Source organism: Apodemus sylvaticus, chromosome 20 (assembly GCF_947179515.1).
Source record: "Apodemus sylvaticus chromosome 20, mApoSyl1.1, whole genome shotgun sequence".
NCBI classification, from domain to species: Eukaryota; Metazoa; Chordata; class Mammalia; order Rodentia; family Muridae; genus Apodemus; species Apodemus sylvaticus.
Window position 1 is genome coordinate 61,860,240 of NC_067491.1, and position 12,478 is coordinate 61,872,717.

At 39.9% G+C, this 12,478-nt stretch overlaps 1 protein-coding gene and 1 pseudogene across 1 annotated transcript in view; one reads left to right on the top strand and one right to left on the bottom strand.

The window, feature by feature from the left end:
* LOC127670972 (vomeronasal type-2 receptor 116-like) overlaps window positions 1-3,129 on the bottom strand; it is a 46,552-nt gene extending 43,423 nt beyond the window's left edge. Inside the window, exon 1 of the mRNA XM_052165604.1 lies at window positions 2,915-3,129. Within this exon, the coding sequence (XP_052021564.1) occupies window positions 2,915-3,129 (215 nt within the window). The remainder of the gene's footprint in view (window positions 1-2,914) is intronic.
* Window positions 3,130-10,640: 7,511 nt separating this feature from the next.
* LOC127670660 (sperm motility kinase X-like) lies at window positions 10,641-11,449 on the top strand (annotated as a pseudogene).
* The last annotated feature ends 1,029 nt before the right edge of the window (window positions 11,450-12,478 follow it).

Sequence of the window (12,478 nt, forward strand, 5' to 3'; positions counted from 1 at the left end):
ATAAATGTTCAAAATTCAACAGAAAAATGTAAATCAAAATGATTCCGTGATTTCATCTTACACATGTCTGCTTGGCTAAGATCAGAAACAAAAGTGACAGTTGACACTGGTGAGGACCTCAAGGAAAGGGTGTGCTTGCTCCTCCATTCATGGCAAACTTTTACAGAGACCTTGTCCATCAGCAACTCAATAGCCTGCCATACCACTGCTGAGCTTACATCAAAATATTCTACTGTTGTGCCCAAGGACATTTGCTCAACCATGTTCTTTGCAACTTACTGAATAACAGCCAGAAACCAGAAGCAATCTAGATATCCCTCAGTCAAAGAATAGACAAAAATGTGTTAAGTTTACATACTGCCATAGTACTCAACTTTTTAATAGGGCATCATGGAATTTGGAACTAGAAAAATTTATCCAGAGCAAGCTTACCCAGACCCAGGAAGATGAACATGGCATGTTCTCACTGACAAGTGGATTAGCTCTGAGGTACAGATTTTGAGACAGTGAGTTAGAAATAGGGCTTAAGGGACAATGCAAGAATATTCACAATGTAACAAATATTAGTGTCATGTGTGGATAAAGAACTTGTTCTTTGCCAGGCAGTGGTTGCACACACATGTAATCCCAGCACTCTGGGAGGCAGACGCAGGCAGATTTCTGAGTTCGACACCAGCGTGGTCTACTGAGTGAGTTCCAGGACAGCCAGGGCTATACAGAGAAGCCCTGTCTCCAAAAATCCAAAATAAATAAATAAATAAATAAATAAATAAAAAGATCTTATTCTTTTGTTTATTACCATATACTTTCACTTCCAAAGTACTATTGTCATGTTATTTTGTTAATTTAAATCACCTTACACCAAAAATTCTACGGTTAAATGATTAGGATGTTCTGGGTGGTTTGATATCCACCAAATATCCTTGTAACTGAAGGCATCACTAGCAATAATTTGCTGAAAAAAGTTATAGTTTTATAAACACCAGTATATAAAATGGATCAAACATGCAGACTTCATTTTATTGGGAAACACTTCAGCTTGGGGTTTTCATGCTTGCCTGCTTTTATGATTCCAAAATATTTTTTCATTAAAAAAATACCTTCCACTAAACTATTGCAAAATGGGTTAATAATAAAAAATCAGAAAATGAGTTCAATTACACACGCGTAAATTAAAACTCCAGTGTTAAGGTTCATAATTCTAGCCACTCTAAAGCACATGATCATTGTGCTCATTGTGACCATGACACTTGCACTTGTGCACATAGGAACGGAAAAGAAAGAATATCAGAAAGATCCTTTTTCAAATGACTGTGCACCGCATCACTCTATTATAAAAGATTTAATCAGAAGCATGAATGAAATTTAATAGATCTTACTCTATATTTACTTTATATGAATACTTTATATTCAGATACCCTTTCTTGTAGAAAAGTAGATATTTTAAAATTAAATTAAATAAGGCGATATAAATATATTTAATACTTCCTAAATTCTGTTGTCTTATTTCATATCTTGTTAAATCATCTGACAAGTCATTTTCCACTTGTTAGTATTTGATGAGCTGGTCAACTGCAAATGTGCTTTTGCAGTGAGATTGCTCCCACTACACTCTCTTGGACAGAAATGGGGCATAGTGCAAAGTGTTTCCTGACGTGGTGTAACTGCACAACAGTGTAAAAGATTTATCAAGTGCATCAATGGTTCTTACAAAGTTAAAAAAGATATATACCTGGGGCATTTAGAGAGCCACATGAAATATTTCAGCTAGTTGTGAACTTTTGCATTACTCTGATCATCTTTAATATTAAAATTTATTTCAAAATATGAAAAGATGTCTTCTTCACCTAATGATGTTTTATTTCTGAATCATTTCCCTTCTACACTGCCTTGACCTAACAATTTATCACCATACCAATTTGCAAGCAAAGTGTTAGCAATGTTTCTACTTAGACTAAATCCACTTAGACATTCAGCAATTTTCCAGCAACTAACCAGAAGCAGGACATTCATTGCACAGTTTTCCTTCCCCAGGTTGAATTCAGAGTTGAGTGTGTACTTTGTTTCTCTATTTCAGCTCTTTAGTTTATATATACCCTGATAGAAATTTCAGCATGCTACAATATACACTTTATTTCCTTGAAAAATTATTGTACATTGCTATTTATGTCTGAGATTACCAAGGAAGTTGAAGCAAACTTTGTCTAGATCTGCTGTTCCTGCAGATTTTAGACTGTCTAGGAAAGGGCCTTTAGTGACATAATCTCAGAATATTACTGTATGAATAAATTCATGAAATCAAGTATTGCATAGTGGAAATTTATAAATTAAATAGGTTGTAATGGATAAAAATCTGAAATTATATGATTTAAAAAATATTAGCTTTCAATACTCTGCAAAATGTTAAGGATAGAAAATAAAAGTAAAGAGATAAATTTCTAATTCTGCCATCACTGCATTCAAATCTGTGTCAGCTGACACAAGCAACACTGATCACTCTAGAACCTGAGGAGGTATTACAATGTCACAGATTTCAATGGTATTACCTGCTCTAATACAATCACAAATGAAACTCCCCAATTCTCTGAATTGTTGTGTCAGGCTACTGCCAATATCCCTTGTAGGACATGACTGGCATGATATGTCTTCACAGTCTGAGGAATTACAGACAGCATGGTGAAAGGTGATCAAACTGCAATGACCAAATATGAAACACAAAACTCTGTAATGACATATTTCTCTTCTCACTTGAGAGGACATAAGGAGTCACCAAGAAAAGAAAATTAAACAGAGGATCTTGGAAGGGAATATATGAAGGAAACCTCATGAGATGAAATTTTTGGAATAAGGTTCAAATCCACACTTAAAGTAGGACAAATGAATATTTAAAAATGAGTTGATACAAATCACTTACCATAAATTATTAGATGTGCCCAAAGGTATTGTTTTCCAATCTATTTTTAAACTTGAAGCAGAGTCACTTAAGAGAGGAAAAAATGCACCAATGACCACAGAACCATCATAGTGTAGTAGGTATTCTGATTCTGTTAGGCTGGAAAGGGCTGCAATGATCCAGATGGGTGTTCGCATCTGTAAAAACCAGAAGATAAAAAGCCAAGAGAAGGGCATATTAAGAAATGTTTCTGCCAAGATCTAAGTCGTGGGATGGTACAACCTATGGGGTGTTACATATATATATTCAGTGCTCATATGTGTTTGCATGTGCGTGCCTGTGTGTGTGTGAGTGTGCTTGCACTGTTGTTGTTGACATGATGACAGAATATTTCACTTTAATCAGCCAGAGATATGTGCAAGGATCCTTCCATTCACCCTTTGAGAGTTCTATGGCACTTTATCCTTCAGGCTATTCATATGAGTCACCTCACTCAGTGACAAACAGGTTACAGCATCAAGGACATACTTTCATTTCCACTAGGAATAACAATAATGACTCCAAGACTGAAACACCCCAGTGTTGCTTTCTGCCTCTGTGTTTATGGCCTAAAATGTTTACCAAGAAAGAATTTATTCAAGAGCCCTTCAAGATAATGCCCACATATCACATCAAAGGACATCATCGTTGGAAAAATAGAAATACACATTACAGACCCATACCAAGAACTGATGAACTTAATTAAAGGTGCACCATGCTCCACAAAACTTAATAGTATTGGACTTAAGTTCACTTTTTACTCTCCTATGGTTCCTAGGGTTCTGAGACAATTCTATCTTTCATGCATGCATGTCTACATACCAATACTTGGCCAGTTTACTCCTGTATACCCTTTGTGTCACATTTGTGTCACATTCTTGTGTAACCTACTACCAAGGTGAAGTTATTACTTCAGATGCATAACTTAATTTCAAGGTAGAAATCAGGTTAATAATTTGATCTTTATCCATTCTATAACACTGAATATATATATATATTTCATTCCACTCTTAACAACTCATTCCCTTTTTTTTTTGACATGAGGGTATTAGAGAAATTCCCCCCATTTCTCCAAAGAACATATCATATGCTGAGGGGGTCTCTATGTTTCTTTCATGGAGTTACTCAACAAATGTATCATAAGCAGGGACTATTTTCAATCAATAAAACAATTTTAAGGCAGAATAAATACATTGTTCTGTAGGGTAGACGTGCTTGCATTTTCCTGTTAGTTTGATTGCCATGAAGGATGTACAACATAATAACTAAAAGAATGTATAGGCAATGACTTTCTTCAATGAATTTTGATAAATTATGTTGTGTCCTGCACCTATAATACAAGAAAGGAACACAGGTAATATAGTAATGGAAGTTTTGTTAATATGAGCATATTACTGTGTTTTCTCTCCACATTTTCTTTAATTCTGACTGTGACATAAGGCATACCTGTTGAATTTTAGAGTCAACTCCATTGTCATCATGAGTGCACCAATACCATGTGTGTAGTGAATAGTTACAATGTATCTGTTCTAAAGAGGCAATGTGCTAAGCAGAAACTATTAGTTATTTGTCTCATTTTCCAGGAATACACATGGTTACTACATAAATTATACATTTTTATTTGTTCCATGATAAGAATATATGGCTAATTGTAAATAATACTTTATTTGTAAGTATGTGTGTGTGCATGTGTGCTCATGCATGCATCACTTCAGGAATGTCTTATGGACAGAGGATCATGATCCTCTGATCTATCGTTTAAGATGTCTTTGAGTTTACTTAAGTATATTCTAGAGGCTCTTCATCAGGTTCTCTGCAACAGGAGCATGACCACTTAAATGCTCAAATAACCCCAGTGCTAGACCCAAGGTTTTATTTTTATTTGTTTAATAGGAGAGGGGGAGTGGAAAATGGGGCAGGATCAGGTATAGGGAGAGACAAGAGAGAAGCCCAGAGGGTCAGAAGAAGGAATAGAGATGTGCAGTTGCTGGGGGTTGCAGGGATCAAGGTGTTTCTCTAGAAAATCCTATAGACCTGGGAGGTGAAAGGCTCATAGTTGTCAATATGGGTGATCTTAGCTAACAAGGACCAACAGTGGGGCAATGAAACCTGAGGAGACCACTTCCTGTAGTTAGACAGGGCCTTCAGAGGAGGAAATGGGTCACCAATCAGCATTCAAAAAATTGACCCAGATTTGTTCCTGTCTTAAATAAATGCAGGGACAAAGCTGGAGCAAAGACTGAGGGAAAGGCCATTCAGGAACCAGCCGAATCTGGGATCAGACCCATGCGCACGTATCCAACCCTGACACTATTACTGATTCTCTGTTGTACTTTCAGATTGATACCTAGCATGGCTATCCTCTGAGAGACTCTACCAGCAGCTGACTGAGGCAGATGCAGATAATTAGAGACTACCAATGAACTGAGATCAGGGCCTCCTATGGAAGAGTTAGGGGAAGGATTGAAGAAGCTGCAGGGGATTGATTGCATCCAAATATGAAGGCCAACAGTATCAAAAATCCCTGGGAGCTTCCAGTGACTACGCCACCAACCAAGGAGAACATCAACTGTTCCATCTCCCTTAGTGCTTAAATGTCAGAGGACTGCCTTGTATGGGGTCAGTGGGAGTGATGTGCCAAGGTCTGCAGTTACTTGAACCCAAGGAAGGGTGATGACCAGGGTGAGGTGGTGGTTGTGGGTAGGGTGTGTGGGGAATAATCTCTTAGAATAAAACTGGAGGGGATGTGGCTTGAAGACTCTGGGAGGGGGAACTTGGGATAGGGTCAAAATTTGGAATGTAAATATATTAAATAATTCCTTAACAATAAAAACAATGTATAGTGGCTAAATCCCCACGTGTAGGTGAATGATACAGATAAGCAAGAACTTCTGTAAAGAAAGCAAATCACAATTCATGGAGATGAAGCCATATTTATTATCTAACCCATAGAGGTCAGGAAAAAACAGATACATACCAGTAAATTTATGAACTGGTACATAGAACTTCATTGGGCAAAATTAAAGAAGCACATCTTCTAAATTGTTTATGAATTCTTTAGGCATTGATATCTGGTATTTTTTTTCTGGAAATCTTTTGTTGTTGATGCAATCAAGCTATGATAATGTCATTTTGGCTGAAAAATATTAATAGATCTCTGTAATATATATAGTAATCCAAAACGTGGCTGAGACATTGAATGGCCTGCTGCAGATGCAGTGTGAGGATGGCTAATATGGATAACAATACATTGTTATTAAAACTTCTATTTATTGAAAATTTGTTTTGCCCTTCTAAAATGTTTTATTTTTTAAGGTAGGATTTTTTTTTATTTTTTTATTTGATATAATTTATTTACATTTCAAATGATTTCCCCTTTTCTAGCCCCCCCCCCTCCCCGAAAGTCCCATAAGCCCCCTTCTCTTCGATTTTTTATTCGATTGGTTTATTTACATTTCTAATGTTAGCCCCTTTCCTCATACCCATCTGAAAACACCCTATTCCATCACCCCTCTACATGCTTACCAACCCCACACATTCCTGACCTGGCATTCTCCTACACTGGGGCATTAATCCCTCAAAGGGCCAATGGCCTTTCCTCTCATTGCTGCCTTAAAATATCATCATCTGCTACATATGTAGCTGGAGCCAAGGGTCCCTCCACATGTAACGTTTGGTTGGTAGTTTGGTCCCTGGGAGCTCTGGGGTTACTGGTTGGTACATATTATTGTTCCTCCTATGGGGCTGCAAACCTCTTCAGCTCCCTGGGTCCTTTCTCCATTTCCTCCATTAGGGACCCTAGTCCATTAGTTGACTGTGAGCTAGGAGTATTTAGATGCCCTTCTAATAAGGACCAAAGTATCCACACTTTGGTTTTCATTCTTCTTGAGCTTCATGTGGTCTGTGAATGGTATTTTGGGTATTCCAACCTTTTGGGCTAATATCCACTTATCAGCAAGTGCACATCTGTGTTCTATTGTGATTGGATTACCTCACACAGGATGATACTTTCTAGTTCCATCCATTTGCTCTAGAATTTCATGAACTCTTTGTTTTTAATAGCTGAGTAGTACTCCATTGTATATATATACCACAATTTCTGTATCCATTTCTCTGTTGAGGGACATCTGGGTTCTTTCCAGCTTTTGGCTATTACAAATAAGGCTTCTATGAACATAGTGGAGCATGTGACCTTAATACATGTTGGAGCATCTTCTGTGTATGTGCACAGAAGTAGTATAGCTGGGTCCTCAGTACTATGTACAATTTTCTGAAGAACTGCCAAACTGATTTCCAGAGTGGTGCCTAAACAAAATCTTTATAATGACAACACTGGTTGATATCACAAATTGTAAGAGTTAACCTCACAAGATCCAGCCCAAGGTAAATAGATACAGGCATGCAAGGACTGCGAAAAAGATGAATCAGTATTCACTAAGGAGGAAGCCTCTACATATTATCTAACACCAAGTGTCAGGAATAAATCTCGTACATACTAGCACCCTTATCAACTGGTACACAAAGCCCATGAACTACATAGAGATAAATTACATGAATTCTTTGACTTGTTTCTTCTCAGTGGCTAATGAAGTATTTGGGAATTGATATCTGTTAGTTTCTATCTGGAAATTTGTTTTATGTTCATGTAGTCAAATTAGGATAACATCATTTTGGTGGACACAGGTATGAATACAATTCAATAACATATATAGTAACCAAAACCATGGCTAATACATTGAATGAAATGCTTTAGTTGCTGTGTGAGGAGGGATAATATGGCTGACTCTACAGTGTTTGTAAAACTTACATTTATTGGAAATTGCTTTTTCCATTTAAATTGTACTTTTATAGTGTGTGATTATTATGCAATAAATATATTTTTCTGCCTTCTCTTTTTCTTACTTTCTTCCGAAATTTCTAATATACAATCCTTGCTTTCTTTTACTTTTACAGGCTACTTTTCATGAATTTTTGTTACACTCGTATGCATATAGGTATATAAAATATATCGCAAATAGAAACAGTTTAGTCTAAATAATGTATTCACATTGTTTGCATGTGCATTTCATGGCTCAATCTTTTTTATTAGCCAAAAAATTGGTGTGGCATTTCTAGTGGGTGGATTATTTTTTAGTTGAGTTTGGAGACAAAAAATTTCAAAAAGTAAACATTTCATTTTGGTGGGTGGATGTACCCTTGTCTTTCCCTGTCTACTTTGGTATTTATTTCTTCTTGTTGGTTTTTTAAATTTTTATTGGTTATTTTATTTATTTAAATCTCATATGCTATCCACCTTCACAGTTTAAACTAAAAAAAAAAAACCCTATCCCACCCTCCCTCCCCCTGCTTCTATGCGGATTCTCCCCTACTCACCCACTCATTCCTGCCTCTATGCCCTACCATTCTCCTATACTGGGGCATCAAACCTTAATAGGACCAAGTTCCTCCCTTCCCATTGTTGCCAGATAATCCCATCCTCTGCTACCAATACAGCTGGAGCCATGGTCCCTCCATGTGTATTCTTTGGTTGGTGGTTTAATTCCTCAGAGCTCTGGGGGGGGGGGTCTGGTTTGTTGATATTGTTGTACTTCCAATGGGGTTGCGAACCTCATCATCTTATTCATCCTTCCCCTAACTCCTCCACTGGGATCCCCATGTTCAGTCCACCCGTCCTGAAGAGCTCCATGACTGAGCCCTAGAACCTAAGCAAAAGCAACCTGTGGCCTGAAAGGACTTCCCAGCCTGGCCAATGGAGCATATGTGGAAGAAACAGGGTGAAACAAATAAATACAAACACCAAAAACCAAAACTGAGTAATCACTAAGCAAAAAACCCACTAGTTCCTGAGGGAAAAAAAACCCCACCAAACTCTGAGCTCCAGAAAATCAGGACATGACATTCCAGCAATCTTCACCTATTTCTACAGGAAATATCTACCCTTAGAAATCTGTGCCTGCTAAGAATCCAGGACAAGCTTTGATTGCTTGGTCTTGGAGCAGAGAGCCCCTCTCCTGGATGCTTCCTCACCCCCAAATCTCCGAAATGAAGTTTGTTGTACTTTTATACATCTGGTTGGAAACACACACTCAAATGTGTGCACATACACACACACACACACACACACACACACACACACGAGAGAGAGAGAGAGAGAGAGAGAGAGAGAGAGAGAGAGAGAGAGAGAGAGAGAGAGAGAGAGAGATTCTCTTGTCCCCACCCCATCTAAAACATTCCTTTTGACATGAGACTAAAACCCTAGTGGGGGAACCCCAACATTCCCTCCAAACCCCTCATGCCATGAATCTAAATAGAGCTCTCCCTCCCTTAAGGTGTCTCTTGTCCAGTGCTTGCTCTCAGTGAAATGAACAGTAACAGACAGAGCACCTTGTAAGGAGTGAGAAAAATCACTGTGGGTTGTGCCAGCTCTGATTGGTCACTAATGCTCTGATGACACAGAGAGCCATTGTGAGGAATGACCAAGAGCTGATCATATACTGCACTGTCTGGGCTGTTTTGTGTCCTTCTGTGCAGAGAGCTGTTTGGTAGTGAACTGCAGGACTCGGTAGTTGGATCAGATTTGGACATCGGTGATTGTTTGGATTTCGACATTGAACATCAGCTACATGTCCACAGACTGAGTACTTTCCTGCTGTTTCCGTAAACTCAGAGGTTTGGGTTTCTGTTTATGTGATTTCATTCATTTGGGAGCTTTGTTTACAGCTTTGCCTTCTTGTTGTTTGCTTGTTCATTTAATTATTATCATTTTGCTTTCTGGATTAACATCCATGTGTTTTCCTTCCTTCCCCCTCCTTTCTCCTTCCTTTCTTCGTTTCTCTTTCCTTCTTCAGTTTGTTTTATTGTTCCTGGGAGACTGGATTTCTTTGTATGGCCTTGGCCAACCTGTAACTTTCTGTGTAGACCAGGGTAGCTTCAAACTCAAAGATTTGCCTGCCTCCGGAGTGCTGGGATGAAATGTGGGAAGAAACCTGAGCAGCGTCCCTCCCTGGCCAACATCCATATTTGTTTTCCTAACTTCTCTTTTGACTTTGTCACTGTCTGTTACTCTCTAGCTCATCCTGCCTCTTATCCTCCAGTCCCCTCAGAGTTCCCCCTCCCTTTAATTCAACCTCAAACCACCAGTATCCTGCATATAAGGAAAAAATTGTGGTATATATCTCTGTTGGACTAAGATGTTCTGTATAACAGAGTGACCTCAACATCCATTCCAGAAAAATACTGACAAATTTTCATTCTTATTCATAGGTGCTGTGTGACTTTTGCCCCCATCCCGTGTAGATACTGTATCTACTGGGGCAAGTTGCATCCCACACATTTCTGGGTAAAGCTATCTTGATGTTCAAGTGTGGCCTTTAGCTCAGTCCTTCATGATGGACATCTTGGGTAAGCTTGTCAATGTTCTGCTCCTTTGAAATCGGGATCCCTGTTCTCCTGGCTAAAATTTTATCTTCCATCACCCTTGCTCTCTTTCTGCTCTGAGCCTTCTTCCTTCTTTCCATCCTCTGTGTTTGTCTTTGCTTTGTTCTGGTTTCCCTGTGTCCTTAGGCAGAGCCAGACTCGTCTATGGAAGTGTCTGTGTCTCTTAATCTCAGAATCTCTAGTAGTAACCTATCTTAGAAGGAATTCTGATCTGTTTTCCCTGCCATCTTTGCTTGCTGTAGCTCCTGGTGACCAAGAGAATGGAAGTGTGATGTCGGGGGACCTCGAGGCCAGTTGTCATGAAGGGAACCCCCTGGCACAGCATTACTATATCCTGGGCACCCTAGATAAAGGGTCTTTTGCAGAAGTCAAAGTGGCTCTCCACCTTATGACCCAGACCATGGTAGCCATCAAGATATTGAAAAGGGGCACAAATATAGACTTCCTGGTCATCTCTGAGATAGATCTTGTGAAATCCCTGAACCATAGTCACATAATACAGTTGTTCCAGATATTCGAGACAAGGCACAAAACGTACCTGGTGATGGAATATGCAGCCCGGGGATCCCTGCTGAAACACATCAACAAGTGTGGGCATCTGGACGAGGAAGAGGCACGTAGGATACTTACAGAACTCTCTTTGGCCGTCAACTATATCCACAGTCAGAATATTGTCCACCGAGACATCAAGGCCGAGAACATCCTATTGGATTGGGAGGGGCATGTGAAACTTACTGACTTTGGCTTAGGCAAAAGACTGGCCTCTGGGGAAAAGTTCAAAGGATTTTGTGGCACACCACAATATTGTGCTCCTGAAGTGTTTGATCACAAACAATTTGATGGCCTCCCAACTGACATCTGGAGTCTCGGTGTAGTATTATACTATTTAGTTATTGGCCACCTTCCCTTCCGAGAGACAGTGCACTCCAAGATAAAGCATCTGATCCTAGCCCGGAGCTGTTGGATCCCGTATCACCTGTCTCCAGAGCTTCGAGACCTATTAAAGAGATTAATGACTATAGACCCCATAATGAGGCCATCCATTAAAGAAATATTGGTACACCCGTGGCTGTGCCATGATCAAGACCCATTGAGATCTTCAGAGGAAATCCCTAGAGAACCAGAATCCAACCTCGCTTTTGACATGTTTCTTATGGGGTACAACATTAAAGAGCTCAGGGAGGCTTTGAGGGAACGGAAGTACAATCATGATATGGCGACTTATTTGATTATAAAAAAGAAGTATACCAGGCAGCCCCAATTTTATCACGATGGAGGGCAGGGCAGTACTCTGGACCCTACAAAAGCCCCCAACCCTCCCTGGCCTGTAAGGAAGGGAACCAGTGCCCGTACTCTTTCCACCTTCACTTTGCCCACTCTCTCTGAGCTGCCCGGATGTGGAAGGAAAGGCTGTAGGAGGAGGCATAGTGTACCTCCCAGCCTTTCTTCCCTTGAGAGTAGCTTTCTGGAGAACACCTCCCCACTCCAGGGGCTTATGCCTCATGTTGGAAAGAGTACATGCAGAGAGAAGGAGAGAAGCATCAACTCCACAAAATCATCATCAAGAAAAAGAAAGGCAACAACAACAACGCTAACCTCATCATCAGGAGCCCCATGGTCACTTTTCATATCCACACAATCCTCAACCTTTGAAAACACGCAAGATATGGCCCAAGAGAGCTCCAGTGCTACAGACACAAGTAGCAGCATGTCCTCCTGGGAGTCCAGAAGCAGCAGCCCTTCCCCCAGTGAGGAGAACCAGGAAGAGAATATAGGCATCGAATCCTTACAAGAAACTAGCTCATCCTCAAGGGAAACAGTCCATCAGGAGCAGCTCCGAAGGAGGTCCCAGGGTATGCCCAGAGTCCCACTGAGAAATCGGGCCTGGAGGAGCCTGAAGAAGAGGATTTCCAAAGCCTTAAGGAACTTGTGTTGCTGCCTCCCAGTGAAAAATAACAAGGTCATGGCAGCCAATGAAGAGTGCTTCAGAGACACAGGCTGAAACAAGTAGGTGGGGTGTGATTGGAAAGGATGCACTCTCTAGTTCCTCCTTCCCTTAACATATTGCAGCATGCTCACTAAGGGTGTTGGTGACATTGGGTCTATCAT